At 40.0% G+C, this 20,007-nt stretch overlaps 2 protein-coding genes and 1 long non-coding RNA gene across 5 annotated transcripts in view; 2 read left to right on the forward strand and 1 right to left on the reverse strand.

The window, feature by feature from the left end:
• The window catches only part of ca8 (carbonic anhydrase VIII), a 31,745-nt gene extending 21,363 nt beyond the window's left edge, over positions 1-10,382 (reverse strand). Inside the window, exons 1-3 of one of the 3 annotated variants that reach the window (XM_038718881.1) lie at positions 10,066-10,382; positions 2,390-2,581; positions 2,073-2,197 (exon numbers count right to left, since the gene is read on the reverse strand). In XM_038718881.1, coding sequence (XP_038574809.1) covers positions 2,073-2,197; positions 2,390-2,581; positions 10,066-10,138 — 390 coding nt within the window. In that variant the 5' untranslated portion in view covers positions 10,139-10,382. The remainder of the gene's footprint in view (positions 1-2,072; positions 2,198-2,389; positions 2,582-10,065) is intronic. The other 2 variants (XM_038718880.1, XM_038718879.1) reach the window with 2 other exon arrangements.
• Positions 541-1,088, forward strand: LOC119902588. Its single transcript, XR_005444344.1, has 2 exons — positions 541-628; positions 726-1,088. It is a non-coding gene; the product is annotated as an uncharacterized LOC119902588 (long non-coding RNA).
• A 4,900-nt stretch (positions 10,383-15,282) lies between the features above and the next one.
• Positions 15,283-20,007, forward strand: part of rab2a (RAB2A, member RAS oncogene family) — a 28,137-nt gene continuing 23,412 nt past the window's right edge. Inside the window, exon 1 of the mRNA XM_038718882.1 lies at positions 15,283-15,494. Within this exon, the coding sequence (XP_038574810.1) occupies positions 15,449-15,494 (46 nt within the window). The 5' untranslated portion in view covers positions 15,283-15,448. The remainder of the gene's footprint in view (positions 15,495-20,007) is intronic.

The following is a 20,007-nucleotide window of genomic DNA, read 5'->3' on the forward strand; positions in this document are numbered from 1 at the left end:
AAACTTAGCAAAACATGAATACAAACACGTATGTTTTAGAATTGATTTTAAGACTTTACTGATTACATTTAAGGCTTTACATGGTCTTGCCCCCTGCTATATTGCTGACCTACTAGTACTCTGTTGTTGAGATCCTTGGGTAAGGGGCTTTTATTTGTTCCAGAGAAATCGAGAGCAGACAGAGACTTTGCAGTAAGGGCAGCGAGGCTCTGGAATAATCTACCCGAGGAAATTTAAGTCGACTCAATCAGTGAACTTGTTAAAATATACTCCTATCGAAGAGCATTCCCTGATTCTACATGATTTTATTTGAAGTATGTAGCAGGAGAGTGTCAGAGTGGGCCTTTTGCTTTTGATTAGGGGTGTGGTTTGAGCAGGAGGAGATAAATTACGCACCTGTGAGCTGGGGGGAAGGGAAGGACAAACATTTCATGGAGGAGAACAGAGGAGCGAGAAGTTTAGAGGAAGTATGTTGAATTAACCCAGTTTTGAGGCATCCTGGCCTTGGAGTGAAATTAAGACGCATGCAGAAGTGTTGGAGAAGCAGTGGAACCAAGAACTGTCCAGACTTTGTGAACTTAAATGAGCAACAAACGACTGTAGGAAACCGTGCTGAACCCTGGAGCAGGTATGAACAACCATGTTAACGTGCTCTGTTGCAGCTTGGAGCTTCCTTGTCTTGGTGGACACGGCAAAGCTAAGTCTTCCCTATTGTAACTCTCCAGGCTACTCTGTCCTCCTGCCCAGCTGTAGGCAGGACCTTACCTTCTGCCTCCCATTGAACTGGACTACACACCTACACCCTCTCTCACCAGAACTCAAATGAACTAAACTGAACTGCTACATTTTCAGTTCGATGGACTTTACTGCCTAATTTCCCCTGGACACACACACCTCTGAGCGCACACACAGTGGCATGTTGGAGGACTAGTCTGTTTCTTTATCATTTGAATTGTGCACTTAATTTTGTATAGGAATGATATATTTTGAAAGGTTCTTTTATTGCTTTAATGGAAATGTAAGATTTTGTGTTTGCATACTATGTGGTTTGACTTTGAATACAATCAACTTTATTTGGAGTGATTGAATTAGTGTTTGGTGGTTTTCTTTTATTGGTGTATGTTTGTAGCGAATATCCTACTAATTGACCGTTTTAAGTGACATTTTAGGATTATGTTTATTCTGGCGCCCAACCTATTTTGGATATTTTGATAATCCTTCTGGCGACCTGTCCAGGGTGTACCCCGCCTTTCGGCCAATGTCAGCTGGGATTGGCTCCAGCTCCCCCTGCGACCCTGTACGCAGGATAAGCGGTTGATGATGGATGGATAATCCTCTACAAGTATTATTTTCTCAAATTGGTTTTGTTGTTGTTTTACCGGTTTTTATGTTTTACCTGCTTCATGTTAAGCACATTGTAACATTGGTTTTAAAAGTGCTCTTTAAATAAAGATTATTCTCATTATATTATTTCACAATAGGCAGCAGGACAGCAAGGGCAACATACGAACAAACAGGACCACGGTGAAAACACTAAGGAACACAGTGTAAAAGTTATGAGTGAGTTAAAAAACAGGCCACAAGGATTTTTAGAGTCAAAACACTTAGCTTTTAAAAACAACTCCAGACCCCTGGAAAAAATGTCTTCAAGAGATTTACTAAAAGCAGATGTGGAGATGAAAGTGTCTAATTTTAGAAGACACCTTACTAGTGACAAACTTTGCATGGACGCAACTCAAAAGTCAAGGTCTGACATTTTAGGGGACATAAACATGCACATGTTTTTGAGGGGGGAGGGGAACTTTAACAAACATGTGGATGGACACAACCAAACCTAAAGGTTGCTTTGACACACAAACTCATACAAAGCCAGCTTGTTTCTTGTTAGACAAGATAAAACAGGTTTGGTCTTCAGGGACTCAACAACCTACGAAGTTATCTGAAGGACAAACGTTAATGCCAGAAGTGTAAGCATATGAAAGCTTAGTAGTCTGTTTTAGAGGGCGTTGATCTGGTTTGAAAGTGCACTCCACTCCATGGTCATGGCCTTTTTGTGTTTGTGTGTGCGCTACCTCCATCGGGAAAGCCTTGAAGTTGACAGTGTGCTCTGATCCTCTCTGGTTCTCTTTGCCCCAGTGGAATCGAACCTCATGAAGCTCATACTCATGATCACTAGGCAAAGGACCACCGGTGACAACTGGCAACAGCACAGGAAGCACAAGACGCGTGAAAGTGAAAATGAGAGAAGGGTCATCACAGCTGGTTGGATGACATTAAAATGCATGAAAGTGTCACTCACCACTAACCCACAGTGACTGAAAAAACAGAACACGCATCCTGCCTTCTTATATCAAAGAGTGGTAAGTATTGACAAGTTGCTGTTAGTCACCTGACTTGGACTTGAGTATGATGCGGACAGTGTGTCCGTCGTTGATGACCTCACAGTCTCGACACACCACGTAGTTCGGTGATAAGCCGACATCCAGGAGGGACGGGTCATACTGAGCCTCCCTGGAGTTCAAGTTAATGGGAGACTGGTACTCGCCATTCGCTGCTGGAAAATGGAGTCCCCATTCTACACCTGAGTAAAAAACAGAAACATGACACGTACCATACATGTCCATGTCTTAGCATATAATATTGACAGTGTTGGGAAGTACCTGGTTACTTGTCATTTAGTCACATACCTTAAAACTTTAGTTGCCCTGCCTATATTTGAGACAGGCGTCTATGTGGGCCTTTAATTCCTTTCATGCAAAACTCTTGCTCAGCAAAGGTGGAAAATAGTCTCCTATCAAATTGTTTATCCCAACCAGTATATTACTTATTGCTTTTTTCCATCTCTCGTTTACTATACCGGTAAATCTCTAATAATTTCCATAAAATTAACTGAATTGAGAATCTAACCGATCTTAAGTTGTGTGTAGCATGCCCCTATTGACAAACGTTTTAACATTTATATTTGTATGTGCGATCTAAGTAGCTTAGAAGTAACTCAAGCAGGTGACCTTGTGGGCTCTATAAACACCTCACCAGGCATCTTATTGAGACCTGTGTTTATTGTTCAAACTGTGTAGCCACATTAGGCCAGTGAAAGGGACAGGCTTTTAATTTAATTACAAAATAAAAGTAACTGTAATCTGTTACTAGGAAAAAATGTGTAATTAGTTGTGTAAATGTTCATGATAACAGCGGGGTTTACATCTGAATATTTTCTTTAAAAAGCTCGGCTATATGTTGAATAATATTCATTTTGTTGCTCTGCATGTTTTTTCATGTGCACTATGTCTTCCTTTGCCATTTCCAGCCACAGCCGTTTTGTGAAGTTTGATCCTATTCTGATGCTTTTAATTGGTTCACATGAGAATGATGGTTAACAGTTGAAAATATTCATTAGAAATTTAGAAAAGTAATCAAAGAGGAATAAAATGTAATAAGTTACTTTGATAAAGTATTTGAAATACTTACACTTCTGTTACTTTTAAAATAGGACAACTTCTAATCGGTAACCTCTTACAATTCCAAAGTAACCTTCCCAACACTGAATATTAATTTGCGGCTTTCCTTAAATAAGTAGCCTTCACAGTATACACTGGAGTAATGAGCCTTTTTCACAGTGGACATTTTAACATTAATAAGAAAGAAAAGCACACGTGTTACTGATAACATTAAAGATAGCTCTGTTTCATTCAAGTATCCCAGTAAGCCATGACAGTGAGCCAGAATGCACAAGGACATTTAAACCTTAACAGTTAAATGGAATTTAACCAGCAATCATTCATTTTATTCTTTTTTATTTAGCCATGCACGTTCTTGTGGAGAAAGTATTCAGATCCTTAACCTAAGTGCCAATAATCTTATACTCTAATATGTTCTGCCTCTCCATATCTGGTAGTGAGAACTCCTCAAAGGAAAACAATAAAAACCTTATCCTGCGTACAAGGTCGCGGGCCAATGGACAACCCAAAAGCTTAAAAAGAAAATTAACAAAACTGTGGCCGTGGACCTGGCTGCCATCAACTGGATAATATGAATATTGTTCATATTTTACAATTACACTTGTGCTTTTCGTTCTATGACATGTCTGCAATGAAAAAGGTAAATATCAATTTCATTTCAGTTATTAGTTATATAGTTCTGTGTTTGTTGTATGTTTAGCATATAGCTTGCTAGAATGACAGAAAACGGGTGGAAACTGCTAGCTTCTGTCAAATGCTGATGAAAAAATAACAAACAGTCCTAAAACTGTTAACTGAAAATTATATGCTGTATCATGTTTGCAATCTAAACTTGTTAAATCACAATATCTCAGTTTTTTTATTCATAAAACATTTCTACATTGTCTATGCTTTGTAGTCGCTAACAATGCTAGGCTAGCTATTTCCACCTGCTTCCAGTTTCTGTGTTAAGCTAGTCTAAACATGTCACAGAGCTATACTGCTAGGTTAAACACACATGGACAAAACTGATTAATTTTCCTATGCTCACTCAACCCGTTTTCACTTCCCAACTCGTCACATATGGACGCATGGTCAAGACCCATTGGCGTCAGTTTGTAGCGCACTGGGGATCCCTGTAGCGTCACAGTTCAACGCAGTGTGGGAAGCCCTGTAGCGTCGGTTTTTGATGCTAAAGGCAGGTATATGATATTTAACAGAAAAAACTGAGGAAGGAGGAGGTCGTGGTGGATGGAGGGCCACAACCCCGACTTTGATCCAGGAGACCGAGTCCCTTGTGAAACAAAAAGTCAGCATTGTATAATATTTATTTAAGTTACATGAGTTACGTAAATTGACTTGCGTGTTCACTGACCTACGAAGTTATTTTAACACAAACCATGATCTTTTCCTAACCGTAACCAAGTACTTTTTGTGCCTAAACCTAACCAAATTCCAACGTTTCTTTAACGACTTTAACAACGAGCCGTTTCGAAACGCTAGCGTTTTATTTTTGAAAGTCTAACCAGAAGTTGCATATTTATAAATATTTGTTGTTGCTAAGCGTTCCTAACTTGAGTGCGGAGCCTTAAATGTCTAAAAATTACACAAAGGGGTACCCAGGGCGCCTGCGAAGGACTGGCGACCTATCCAGGGTGTACCCCGCCTTTCGCCCGATGTCAGTTGGGATTGGCTCCGGCCCCCCCATGACCCTGTACGCAGGATAAGCGGTTGACGATGGATGGATGGTACCCAGGGCGTTAAAGGCAACGCCAAAGGGCCTTGACCAAGCGTTAATATGTGACCAGTGGGGAGTGAGAACGTGTTGGTTCACTTTAAGTAAGATGACAAATATGTGATTTTTTTATTTTTTTAAAAGCTACAGTATTCTTTAAAGATTTTTTGGTAGATTTTTGGGGTGCTTTTCTGCTCAGCTTCTTTCTCTACTCACTTAAAATTAATTAAAAATGTAAAATACATTTCTGGCAGTGCAGCACAATAGCAAAACTGAATTTTCGTGTAGACATTCAGGGTTGTAAATTTGAGTTTCCTGTAAAGTGCTAATGAGCGCGGACGTCCATTCTTGACCTTGGAACAGGAAAAGCAAGTTTGTCCTGATGAAGTGATGAAGACTGTGAGATGTGTTTGAAAGCTCTTGTAAAAGTTACTAAAAGTGGACTTTTTGTCAGTGCATGACCCTCAACCACCTTCTTTTTTTTTTTCTTCACCTTGCAATGTTCATCATCCTCTCTAAGAACAAATGTATATCGAGGCCAGTTCCTGTGTGTGTGGTTGTGTGGGAGACATTTTAGTAACACATTGGTTTCAAACACAAACCATTCTTCTCTCTAAAGTCTAGACTGAAAATAAGCCTGCCACCCCCCCCCCCTTGCCTTTTCCTCCCTCTACGCCTCCGTTCATCCCCTCTCTGCTCTGAACAGGATTTGTTGCTGTGATTGTGGCAATGAGAGAATTGCTGTAAAGCGAGAAAAGGAGAAAGGGAGAAGAGAAGGGAGTTTAAAGTGAATAAAAATAAATTGAAGCTGACACACTGTATTATCTTCATTTTTGACCGAACAACAGGAGGTGAAAAACTTTTGCTTGGATTGTTAAACTTGCTATCAGCTTATGTTTTCTTGCACTCACACAGACTGAAGAAACACAGAGAAAGTGATACTAAGTGAAGAAAAGAACACACAGGTCTAGATTCACTTCAGCTTTTTGCTGACCACAATCACTAAAACAGCACAATGAGACCATTGTAAGATGTGTGGAGCCCAAATGTGTTTTTAAGGAAGGAAACAAACACATTTGGTGAGTATCGTGTTCGGGAAAGCTCAGTACACCCGTGTGCCTCCAAGAGAATTAACTCGACTCCTCACAGTATGCCTTTCTTCTGCAACCACAGCAGAGACGGACACTCCACGCTGGCTGACTACTCACGCCTAAGCAATGAGGGGTGAAGCCACCTGTCACATATAAACTATTATATATAGGAATGCAATCAAAACCTCATTGGACCTTATGTTTTATTGGATCTCCAAAACCCAGATAAACTCTCACAGGATCAGCAAGAAAGCCATTATTCTGAAAAGGCAAACCATCCAGCAACGAAAAACCTGTCTTTTAAAGAAACTTAATAGGGGGCCTGACCGTCCAGCTCTTGTTATTTCTCTCATGTAACAGTCCTGATAAGGTAGAAACAGTAGCTCAGGCGTCAAGCTGGCAGATATCAATGTTCTCTGGGAATCTTACAAGGTTGAGTCTTACATGAATGTTTACAAGAACTTACTGACTCCACAGATCAGAGTCCAACTCATGGGTAGTAATAGATTCCAGTATGATGTAGCACTGGAGTCTAAACATCAGATAGATTTGTTGTTCTAGCTTAAGGCCAGTTAAAGATGACCTGAGAGGGAAAACCTACAGGAACAAGGGAGAAGACAGAAACATAAAAGGGATCAACAGATGTTATCCATCAGATCTGGTGTGGCATCTGAGGTGTTCACGTGATGTATGCCGGCACTGTATCTCCTCGGCCGGGCTCAATAACACATGCTATGTTAAGTCTCTTAAACTCCTTCACAACGCTGCCTCTGTCAATTAAATAGACTCTGTGGAGAATTTCACCACTATCTTATGACTACGATATTATTTAAAATACTGGGGGACAAAAGGTGGTGCCACCTGGAAGTGTAAAACCATTACAGATTCAATTGAAAGACCATATTCCTGTGCTAATATTGTGTTGCCCCTGTCTCTACTCATTTAGCTACATATCATTAAAACTTGTTGTGGTTCAACAGTGACCTGAAAGCAACAGAAAGTAGCTTAGAGCTGCAGCATAGCCCTCTCACAGCTATTTGAATCAGTTGAAATCGATATTATTTCTCATCTTTAAACAAAAGTGTTGCAGGACAGACGGATATTAAGTGTAATATGGGTTTTCTGAATAACAGTAAGTGCATTCTGCCAAATACATTTGGAAGATGTATCTATAATGAGGTTACAGTTAAAGGGATTACAGGTTCATGTCTCTTTATTATGTTGACTTGATGTTGGTTTTCATTATGGGAAGAAATCCATAGTGAAAAGTAATCCATTACAGTTGGATTACTATTTTAAAATGATAGCAAATCAATGAGTACAGTGAGGACTTGCAATGCTTTATTAAAACAGTGAAATCCCAGACAGATTGAGGGAAATTGTGAATAATTCTTATAATAACTTTAGATAACACTGACTTGTGACTCTTGGATTGCTCTGCTTGTGGTCGGTCCAACCTACGCCGCTAACAGTTTTACCTCGTTACCTTGTTCCTGTTCGTTGGTCAGCGGTAAACCCCAAAGCTTTTATGTCTTAAATAACAATGCCAGCATTTATAAACACTGGATACTATATGTTTTTGCTCATAACTCTTGACCTGTCGGGCATAGAAGCGTAGAATTTTTTTCCTGCATTCCTTGGTCCGACACATGTCCGCTCACGTAGATCAATCAAACTGATTCACCTGAAGTTTCACATTAAAACTCCCAATATTTACAGGTTTTAGGAACCGCCATTCATCTGGCACTGTGAGTACTTTGTTGCAGATTCAGTCACAATGGGGAGTTGAACCCAGATCTCTCACACCAAAGGTATGTGTCTTATCCACTGCCCCATCACCACCCCTGTCATATTATAGTGTAGACTTTTTGCTGCTAGAGGCTTATTTCATGTTGTAGTCCTTTCCAAAGCCAATTCCTTCATTAGTCCATTCTAATAAAGACTTTATAACCTTACATCACAAGTGTCCTGCAGAATGTCTTTAATCTCACAGGGATAAAATGGTTCTGTTGATGACAACGCGTAAAGGGGAATCAATTAAAATATGTTTGAAAGTTTAAATAGACTGAAACATCCAATTACTTATTCTTCTACTTATGAAACATCACTTTTAGAACAGAAGGCCAATTATTTCATTAGTCCATTCTAATAAAGACTTTATAACCTCACATCACAAGTGTCCTGCAGAATGTCTTTAATCTCACAGGGATAAAATGGTTCTCTTGATGACAGCGTGTAATCAATTAAAATATGTTTGAAAGTTTAAATAGACCATCTTTGCCAGTGAAACATCCAATTACTTATTCTTCTACTTATGAAACGTCACTTTTAGAACAAAAGGTTTCCACAGGACATGGGTGATATTTAATATAAGTCATACATTAGCGTCTACTTCATGCACACAAAGTGTTACAAATCAGAATACTTACAGTAAGAATTGTGCAGTTATCACAGTGCATCCCTCGATGCTCAGTAAAGGCACCAATATAAGAAGACAGAGTGAAACAACACAAACTAAATGAACTCATTTTATCATAACTATGACAGTTTGATATTTGAATTTATAACATAAATTGGCCATTGGCACATACATCAGCGGTTTTCCCTTTCAACCGTGTTTTGTTCAAAACTGTACTGTTGAAGTGTGCAAATCAGCAATGGTGGCCAAGGCTTGTGGGAATTGCAGGATATAGAGTACAATGTTTTTTAAAGAAATATTTGAAATGGCAATACAGAATAGGGAGAAACACTTCCTGAAACAGCAGCCCCTCCCATCAAAGACACAAGGGAGTTCCACTATGGGAATTGTAGGATCCAAGAAAATCTAGGCCACTGCTGCATCTATTTTGACCAAACCTTTGTTTTACAGAAACACTTAAGTTAAGTCTTGTGTTTTACAAACAGAGAGGGAAGGACAGATAGTAAATAAATGATTGCGAGAGGATACATTTGATTGATACAGGTTACATTCAGCATGGTCCAGGAAGAGACGCCAACTTTTCAAGTACAAACCTGAGTTTCTCTAGATTTAAGTGCTTTATGACATCTCTTAACCATGAAATATAACTGGGAGCCGGTGGATTTCTCCAGTTTAGGAGCAATAGCCTGCATGCTAATGACATTATGAAGGTTGCAATCGTGTCTCTCTTTCCTATAAAGGGGCTATCCTCTCCCGGGGACGTCCGAATAGAGCAATCAAAGGATCAGGTTACATCTCCTGCCTGAAAACATCCTATAGAGTTTGGAAAATAGATTGACCATTCTTTTTAAAGTTGGCCGACTTTAGAGAAGTGCAATCGTAAAATGCTGGAGGAACCCTTTAAATCCACCACAGAGCAGGTGGTTTCAAGAAATTAATGACAGCAAAACTGTCATTTATAAATAGTTTCATGTGTTTATCTTTTTATTTATTATTATTATGTTTGTCTTGATTTTAGCTACACCTTTGTAATTAATGTTGAGGCACTCAGCACAGACTACGCCTTGTACTTCTTCTACCTTGTTACATTTATTCCAAACAAACTAATGTTGTTGCTTTGATATAAAGTGCTCAAACTCATCCTGTACAGCAGAGGAACAAGGATCACCCTCACATTAAAAAGCTTTCATTAATAAAAAGCTGTTTGTATTAGAGTAAGTTAGTAAATATACAGGGTACAGGCATCCACAATATGTGCCAACACTGAAAAACCTCACAGTTTTGGGCTCAGACCCCCTTTTAAAACCCATCTGGACCCTCAACTTTTCATACTAGCTAACATCATATGTTTCCCAGCATCCCTGCACATGAGGACCAGCCTACCTTCCTCATAGCCCCAGTCCAGCTCATCTTTCCCCGGGATATAATCTGACTCCTCGTTCACGTTGTCAGCCATGGTGCTCGGCAGTCTGCTCAGTAGTAGTCTCTCCCAGTAGGCTCCCAGTCACACTGGTTTTGTCCGTTCACTTGGCCACAAGCTGAAGTCTCTGCGGTGTGCTGGATGGATGCCCAGCCGAGCAACAACTCCCTCAGCCCTTTTCACTTTTTCTTTAGTTTCCCTCTTTTCTTTGCTTCTCTCTTTCTCCCCGTTTTAGTTTTTCTTTTTTCTTTTCTCCCTTCTCCTTTTATGACCTCTCTTGCTCTTGTCTCCTTACAGCCACTAAATGATGTGTGTGGAGCTCCGCTGCCTCTCTGTAATTCTATTTACTCAGTTGCTCCTCCTCTTCCTCTCTCTTCACTTTGCTCTGCTATTATCTTTCTCTCTGCCTTCTTGTCTTTTCTCTCTCTCTCTCTCTCTCTCTCTCTCTCTCTCTCTCTCTTTTACTCTGCAGACTGCAGGTGTGCTCGCTCACTCTGGCTTTCTTCCAGATCATTACAGATCAGTATTTCTTTCTCATCCACCTTCCCTCTGTGCTCCTTTTATTCATGAAAACAAACGTTTAAGTGCTTTGGCTTAAATTATTTATTCCTTCAATTAGCCTAATGTTTCTCGGGTTGTAGTTTGACATGCATGTTATGTAAGCCTTTCTGCTGTGTGTGTGTTTGTGTGTGTGTGTTGGAATGCTGGCAGGAAGGTCATGCTGGTGTTTCTGTCGGAGGCCACAGTCCCACCCTTGGGTGTAGGAAACAGCAGTGGGTGTGAAAACAGGCAGAAACAGAAAGTGAATGGCCAAACTGTTCTCAGACCTCGAAGACTTCAAGATGGACAGAGAAACTTTTTAAAGACTGGATTCTGAAACTATTGAAGCACAGTGGCCTTCTTATTTTGTTTTATTGTATTTTTATTTAACCTTTATTTAACCAGATGACATAATTGAGATTTTAAACTCCCTTTTTCAAGAGAGACCTGACCAAAACAGCAGCATGTTGACAGAACACGGTCACAGAGATACAGCTACGAACACCAGACACTCCAGCAACATCCAAAGGACATTCAACAACGACTCTGTAAGATACACAAATAAACAGCATAACTTTAAAACCACTTTTTTTGTTATTTGTTAGTTGTTATTTTTGTTCTTGAATGTCCCCTGGGTTGAATTAAAACGATGGCTAGACAAAATGTATTTAGCTTTTTGGGGTTATTTGTACAAAAGCATGTGCAGCAGGTAAAGAGGGATGAATAGTTAATAGTCCCTTTTGTTCTTCCTTGATTAAATGGCTTCCCTTATTAATCCACGTCCTCCAGGCTGCTGATGTTAATTGCCCCACATTCCTTATCAGGAAATTGTCCTCAGAGCCATCTAAATGCAGGCGAGCGTCCCTGTTTCCACACTGTGGATCTAAAAGCAGAACATGGACTGCAGGTCATACTCATTGGGGACGGGTGGGCCTGTGGGAAAGTGCCACTCATTTGAAAGTCCAGCCTGTCTGAAGGTACAGTGGGCAAACTGGTGTTAACCCTCCATCTAACTCTCAGACAGACAGCTGACTCCCAAATGTCAAAGTAAAGGATGAGTTACTGTGATTGTAATTACTAAATTTCAAATTGACACTTTGTGTTACTTAAATTTTTGAGTATTGTGTTACTGCCCCACACAGATGAGACAAGATAGCGTAGCTATGTTTTTATTTGCAGTCAAACTCCTGACTGTACGGTAGATTCAATTTGACCGTTGAAGCGTGTTTATTCACCCCAAACAGCCGAGTGCACTTCTGACCAGTGATGTTCTGGTGTTTCTGTTTAGTACTTGGCTCTAGGTTTGACCACTACTGTTATATTATGAGTATTGTCAAAATTAATCAAAGTAAATATCCATTAAAATATCAGGCTCTGTGTGATTAATAGAAAGAACTGAGCGTTTGCTTCTTCCAGGCTTGTTTCAGTCTTTAAATTATCCTTGTGTGCACTTATGTGCACATTGAAAGAGTTACGAGTAGCTTTGACTGTTTCTGTAGTTCCTGACCATGAGGTGAGGTGAACAATGTCTATATTTTTGAGTCAACCTCACCTTACTGTCAAGTCTTTCTAATGTTACGATCCATATTGACCAATGATTGTCACCTCTTCCTTAAATCAGCACCTTCATTAACCTTCACCGTGTAAGCTGGCCCACATCACTGTTTATTTCTCTAGAGAACACCATTGCTCTAACGATTTTAAATTCTTTGTAGATTTAGTGACTATGAACATCTGGCCCGTGGTCAGAAATTGCTCAGTAGTGACCATGCTCCAGAAGTGGGTGCATTTAGTAAAAACGCTCCTTCTTGGATGTAAATGTGTCTGAAACTAAGGAAATTATGATTTACTTTAGGAAGAAGCCTCTCCCTATTCCTTCTGACGTTATTTATGATTTATTTTTGTTGGAGTATCAGCCAGTAGCTCCTTTGTTTTTCATCTGTTTTTCCCACCTATGACAGAAAAACATCGGAAAAGGAAGACGGGGTTTTTGGATTAAAGAGCAGCGGACCATGATGCACCAGGCCAAGGAGAGGAAAGCTATTATGGTCCAGCTTGGACTTCTTGGCTGCTTCTAAAGGTCCGGTCTGGACAAAATGGGACTCATGTTGGCCGAACATCGGAAATCAGTGACTGTGGCGCCCACATCTTTACAGAGACCTGCCCCATCAACATCCCGGATAAAGCACTCGGCAGGCAGACCGCAGCACAAAACTGATCAGTGGAGGTGGACTCGCACTTACATCGATGATGCTTGGTGCTCAAACGCAGTCAAGGTGGACTCTGTTTCCCAAAGGTCCAACTTTTATTATGTGAAGATGAAACCATATTATCATCATGTTGCTGCTGTTAACTTTCTCCCCAGACGCAAATTTAAAAAATGCTCTGCGAGATGTTTTCGGTGTTATATTTAATTAAATTTTATACGTCACTATATTTTAATGTACACTTAATTATATGTTAAGTTCTGTGTAGCATAAAGGAACTTAGAGGTTTTCTTTTGGTTATATAACCTTGTGTTGTATAATGACAAATGAATGTTTGTTCAGAGGCCCATCAGTGCATGTTTTGGAAGCTCAGAAGCTTTAATGTTGACACAATAATGTTGACACAACCTTTATTATAATGTTTTTATTCTTGTTTTAATGAATCTGTTATAACCTTCTCTTTAATTTTGCTGGTTTGGACCACTTACCTTGATAATAACAGGAAGAGGTTAGAAGGAATGTGCAGTAACATTGCAGGCACACATGTAAGTGACCTCTCCTGAGCGTACAAAGTCAGAGCCACAAAGAAGGTCCAGTCAGGCCGTGCTTATCCTATTTACCCTTTGTTCACTGAGTTCAGGTTGCTTCCATCCGGGCGCCGCAGAGATAATCTGCCCAAGTGCAGGACCAATAGATTAAATAACTCGTTTGTCCCTGCTGCTATTGGCCTTTTGAATAACATCATGTAATTCTATGGGTTTTTTTTGTGTGAATTGTCTGTGTGTTGCTTGGTGTGATGTTGTGTTACACCCACAAATTGCCCCTCTTTTATTTATTGCCCGTTTTCTATCAACATTTCCCATTTAATTGCTTTGCATGTCTTTTGTGTGCTATTATGTTGCATGTTTTAATTGGTACACTGGCATTGTTGTTTATAGGTGCTAACACAGTAACTTTCAATAACTTTTTTAAGGATGACACTGTAACAGGGACTAAAGATCAAACATAGCCTTTTTGCTAACATATGTATTAATATGCAATGTTAGATCAACCAATAAATAAAAACGCACACAAACAAGTAAAAAAAAATATGGCACTCTGCTTCTCTCTGCAGGACATGATGAGCCACTACAGCTCAGCTACAGAAGTGCTTTAATTATACAACATACAAGCATCAGTAATTATTTCTTTTGATATGATTATACAGTTTTTGTTTGTTTTTTTTTACTTTGCACAACCTATGTTGCAGTAACTTCACTCTGTGTACTTGCTGCCATCAAATGGCTGTTTCAGGTTCAGGTTTCTATAGTGGTATGGACCAACATCATACTGGCTTCTTGTGAGCAAACAGTCAACAACAGATGTTTTTTTGAAAGCTGAACATCACGAGATGATGGCTAGAGGGCTTGTTACGTGTACCAATTCCTGTTTTTTTCCCCATTATTGTTATTTTCAACTATGATTTTTTTTTTCAACCATTAGATTTCCATATCTTAATAAATTTTATCACTTTTATCCAGCTTATTTCCCACACACATCATAAGATAAACACAAGTATCCAATCTGTAACACTAAGATTTTGTTTTACAGCGTTTGGCGGTTATTTAGGCAACAGTGAAAACGGTTTATAGTACCTCATAGTCCCTCATGACAACAACTTTGGACAACAACATTTGGTCTGCCAAACACATAATGTTGCTTGTTAGGCTTAGCTGTCTATCCATCCATCCATTATCTACACCTGCTTGGGAGTGGAGCTAATTCAAGCGGGCATTGAGCGAGAGGTTGGGTACACCCTGGAGAGGTTGCCAGCCCATCGCAGGGCACAATAAACAACCTAAGGGCAATTGAGAGTCACCAATTAACCTAGCCTGCATGTCTTTGGACGGTGGGAGAAAGCCGGGGCACCCAGGGAGAACATCTCCACACAAAGAGGCCTGGAACCACCAAGACCTTCTTGCTGTGAGGCGACAGTGCTAACCACTGCACCACTGTGCTTCCCTAAGACTATATATGTAAAATAACAACTTTTTTTTTGCATGTAACCAACCAGAAGGGCTGTAAACAAAAAATCGTAACACATATGGAGACGAATTACAAAAAGAGATGGGGTGAAAAAAAATGGGATGACTTCAGTGATTTCAGCTCTGCCCATCAAATTGTATTCCATACAGCCACCATTAGAGGCCGCCAGAGTGACTATAAACACTTTCCCAATAATTTCACAGGACTGTTTGTTTTGTGTTTTCTGTCTCTTACAATAATACGAGTTATATAATCAAATGTGGGCTCCGCTGTTTGGATCACGGCTGGAAAGTGCCACCCGAAACTGACCTGTTTGTTGATTTTAAAATAAAGAGAGTTATCAAGCACGTCGTGGAGTTTCCGAGGAGACCCTGAAAGCATCATACTGTAGCGTGGCGAGGGCGGGCCGTGTGACGTAGAGCCGAGGCTCTTGGCTGTTTATTGTCCCTTCTTCGGCACCGACAGAAAAAAAAAACAGGCTAACAAGCTGTCAGCTACCTTTCATCCACACGGTTCACAGTTGTTTTAACGAAGGTGTTACGGTCGAGACAGCTGACTGCACAAACCAGGGGCCATGGCGTACGCGTACCTCTTCAAATACATCATCATCGGAGACACGGGTAAGCTGCAGCTAAGACTGCTAGCTAGCATTCAGCTAGCTAGCATTCAGCTAGCATTCAGCTAGCGGTGTATTTCCGCAGTGTTGGATAGTCCAATGACGTGGTAAAAGCAAGAGACGCGAGGGGTGGGATGACAGCTCCAATCTTACACTTAACACAGTTGAATTATTATTTAAAACACTCTGACAGCGCCATAAAATTGCACCCTGACACAAGCTTTTCCTGCGCTACGTTGGCGTAGCAGTTGTTGACACTGGCGGATGGATGTTGGGGCCTTTTGTCCGTTTGCGTCGAGGGGTGGGGGTGTTAGCCGCAGCTTGCTAGTCCAGCTAGCAGCCGCTAGCTGCTCCACTAAATATTTTGCAAACAGATGTCACGGCAGTAGATGCTTATTATTAAAGAGCGTGTTACATTAAACAGATAAACATACTGTCCTTTTTTTTGTTGTTGCTGTTGTTGTTGTTGTGGTTGCATCAACAACTAAGTTCACATTAGCTTAGCTGCTGCTGCTTCATCTTAAAGGAGGCCACAACGTCAAGCTAAAGCCTGTAAATATTCCCCTAAAATGGCGTAGAGCACTTGTTATTTCTGACCAAATTTCTGTTGCACGAATTGGAGATGTTGTTTCGTTTCCTGCTGTGTATTTATTTTATTAAATACTAGGGGTTTTTTTCCCCCTGTGACCGTGTGAGGAAAACACAGTGGTGTAGTAGTTATAATGTTGTCATCTGTTTACTGTTAGCTTGCTGTCCTGATGAGAGAGAGGGGGGTGCTGCTCAGTTAGCTTACAGCAGGTGCATTTCGCAATACTGCTTTATTATAATGATGTAGCACCTGTAGTATTATTATAGGGAGATATGTGGTAGAGATATTCAATACAGAAAACCAAACCAAAGATGAAAAACAGGCTGTCTCCACACAAGAAAACAACAATTATTGTGAAATGTATTTTCCCCCCTCCACTCATTTACTTTTGTTTTTATTGTGAAAGTTAATACACCATGCTGGGGAAAGACTAAATAATAATTGTAATGCACATTATGTGTTCTTTTATGACTGGTTTCATTAGAGAGCTTGTTACATTAAACGGATAACCATACTGTGCATTTCTTTAATTTTTTTTTAACAGGCTTTCATCATCAAGTAAGTCAGTTTTAGATTAGCTTAGCTTCTACTTAAAGGAGGCCAGAACATCAAGCTAAAGACCAAAGGTTTTTCTATCGTCTAGCTACCCTGTGTGGAAAACCAGTAGGTCAGGAAGTTAATGTTGTCATCTGTTTACTGTTAGCCGGCTGTCCTGATGAGGGGGGCTGAGCTCAGTTAGCTTGCAGTTTGGCAGCAGGTGCATTTGCAATACTGCTTTATTATAATGATGTAGCACCAGTATTAGAATGACAAACAGAGGCAGTCATCTGAGGTAGAGTGACAATGTAGTAGGAATATTCAATACAGGAAGACAAATATACAGTCAAGACCCAAACAAGGTGTCTCCAGTCAAGAAAACAACAATTAAACTATTATGAAATATCTTTTCTCCCATTTGTTTACTTTGTTGGTATAGAAGTCTAAACCAAGAAAACTTTTTTTTTTTTGTGACAGTTAATAAAACATATTGGGAAAAGACTCAATAATTAAACTAATGCACATATGTGTTCATTTATTTTAGGTGGTCGCTGTGGTGGGCTTCAGGCTTATGGTGTTCTTGCGACACAGGCTCATGTTTTGCCTGCTGCTAATGTTGTTTATCTCTAGTAGTGAGCAGCCAGGGTCCTAGCTTGATTACATGTTTGTCTCCACCAGAAATACTCTGTATAGTCACCTGTGGTAGTGCAGTTTATTTTTCTTATTTGGTCATGGGGGGTCATGTTTTTAGTTTCAGGGGATCCTCAGCAAAATGACATGCTTCAAAATATTACATTAAATGTCTGTCTTGGTGTCCATGGCATGACACATTTCAGAGGCGCCTATATTATCAGTATGTGTATTTGCAGACCTACATAGGGGTGAAAGAAGGGGCTTCAGCGTTAAAGATTGTTTGTTTTTATTGCAGAGCTTACGTGTTGAGTTGAATTAAATTAGACAGGTGTGCATTGTTCTTGTGCACCTCCAATAGATGCACACCGACATTTTCTCCATCCAGTATGATGTTGGGGTGGTCAGTATGTGACCAGTAGCATCACATCTGCTCCTAAATGTCAGTGTGGGCTGCAAGAAAATATGTCCAAAACCTTTCTCTGTTGTTCCTCCACAAACAACCGTCCCTAATAAGTCCAGTGTAGACATTACATGTGTCTACACAGTACATTTTTCTCACCTATTTTAGATTTGCCAAGCACAAAACCAATGGGTTTTACATGACCAATGTTTCGACAAATTTTTCTTGAGTTGTATAAATATCACTTCCTGAATCGATATTTTTAAAGAAGGTTGTCTTGTTCACTTCCAGTTTCTAAATGTTAACCAGTAATAATCGAGCCATAAGGCGGGTAAATGCTGCAGATCTGGAAATGATAACACCCAAAGCTGCAGGCCTGCAAATGTCTGAAGCAACAGTCAGTTTGTTGGAGGATGTTTGTTAATACTGGATGATGTGGTTTCTGTCAACAAAGACCGCAGCAGTTACGCTGACTGACATTTCACATGTGTAGAAAAGACACAAACTGATTATATCAGACTAGTTGATAGAGTGAACATATGTGCATTATTCTGTGTTCTGTATTCTGTGTGGACATATGACTGTTCATGGTGCGAGGTGGCTTTGATGATGAATTGTGCTCAGGGATGTTATCTGTCCAACTGTTTGCTGGAGGATATTCAAGTCAGAAATCCTTTAGGCTGCAACCAACAGACTTCTGATATTTTATTAAATAACTGGCTTAAATGTTCAAACAATTAGAAAAATTAGAGTGGCATTTTGGACCAATGGTCTGATAGTGCTTATGGTCTGCTACTAATTTACTAAAAAGGAATCTTTTCTGCGTTGACCTGCCTTGTATGATATGATACATAAATGGAATGAATTTTGTATTGAAAACCAATTTTAATGTGGAAAAATGCATATAAATACTAATTACAGGATACAAAGACTTGGTCACAGGTGTTCAGGTTTTACAATTTGACTTGCATGATCACATTTATTATTTAGCTTTTGCCAATGTTTTGCACTCCTACCTTTATAATATAACCTGTCAGGTCCTTATCTCGACCTCCTGCAGACTAATGGAGATTCACTGGCAGTTACTTTATACCTTTTATTATCTGAGGCCAGTCGTGGCCTACAGTAGTTTGACATGTTTTAGTTGGGTGTGTGTCTATTTGTACACTAGCAACCTCCAGTTTTAGTCCTGATACACCAAAACAAATAACAGTATATCCCTAATTTACTCTGGCAGCTTTATCCAGAAAAACCTCTGGTTTTCCCTCCAATGGTCTCCAGGCCGCGGTCTAAGTCTTACATGCCCCATACCAACTGTCACACACACCATGTGCTCTTTAAAGCCCGGTTTGCAAGTTGTTGAGCTGTGATCGGTGGTTAATCAGTGATCGATCTGTGTGAACTACTCAATGATACATCAGAGAGGCTCGCCGACACAAGACAGATATCTAGCATGATAAATATCTGGAGCCGTCGGCCGACTCGGCATCCAGTATCTATCCTGTCAGAACAGGCAGCTACTTTTTCATTACAAATCGTGTTTTACTCACCTCCAACGCTCTGTAGCACAGACAGTCCCTGCCGGCTGCGTCTGCAAATCCAGTCTTTCACATACACTCTTTGTATTACTAATTGTCATGTTTATAGTAATCAACAACTCCTGTTTTGCGTCGTTTCCCGTGCCACCTTTCACATGTGTTTTCTTGACAAAACGTGGCTTGGAGACGAGACATCCCCTGTCGCCAATCTGTCATATAGTGTGAACACCACAACGACTTCAAGACGACAAGTAGAAAATCCTGTAGTCTGCACTAGGCATTAGTTGTCCAACAGGAGTAGATAGAGGTAAGTGCAGAGGAAAATTCATTCATCATTTGACTCATGCGGTTGGATCTGTGATAAGCACTACTACTGTGCAGCGCTCTGCAGTGTGAAAATTTCACCCGCGTATGACCAGGAAAATTATTTACGAGCACTTTGTGGAAAAAAGACCACAACCTATTGTAATCTTGCACCCCTGCTGCTTCAACAAACACACTTTTTCTGCTGGGTTAAAATGCACCGATTGGTTGGATTCGCCAGTTAGTTTGTATGTTGAGTACATGAATATATCAGTAATTCAGTTGTAAGATATTAAATTAGTTAAATGGTTTAATTAGTGTAGCCAGTACCCCGTCTGTGATAAACTATGATACATTAATCGACTGAAAGAAAATTAATCAACAGATTAGTTGAGTACCAAAATAATCATCAGTTGTAGCCCTATCCTCTGATGGTTTTCACATCGTAATTGCACACAAGGAGAAGGGAAGCGCGCGCACACACAAGGTAATAAATATGTTGTTAATAAACTCTATT

The sequence above is a fragment of the Micropterus salmoides genome, unplaced genomic scaffold (genome assembly GCF_014851395.1).
Source record: "Micropterus salmoides isolate LMB-PRFRI ecotype aquatic unplaced genomic scaffold, ASM1485139v1 Ms_hic_scaffold_14, whole genome shotgun sequence".
In the NCBI taxonomy this organism is placed as follows: Eukaryota; Metazoa; Chordata; class Actinopteri; order Centrarchiformes; family Centrarchidae; genus Micropterus; species Micropterus salmoides.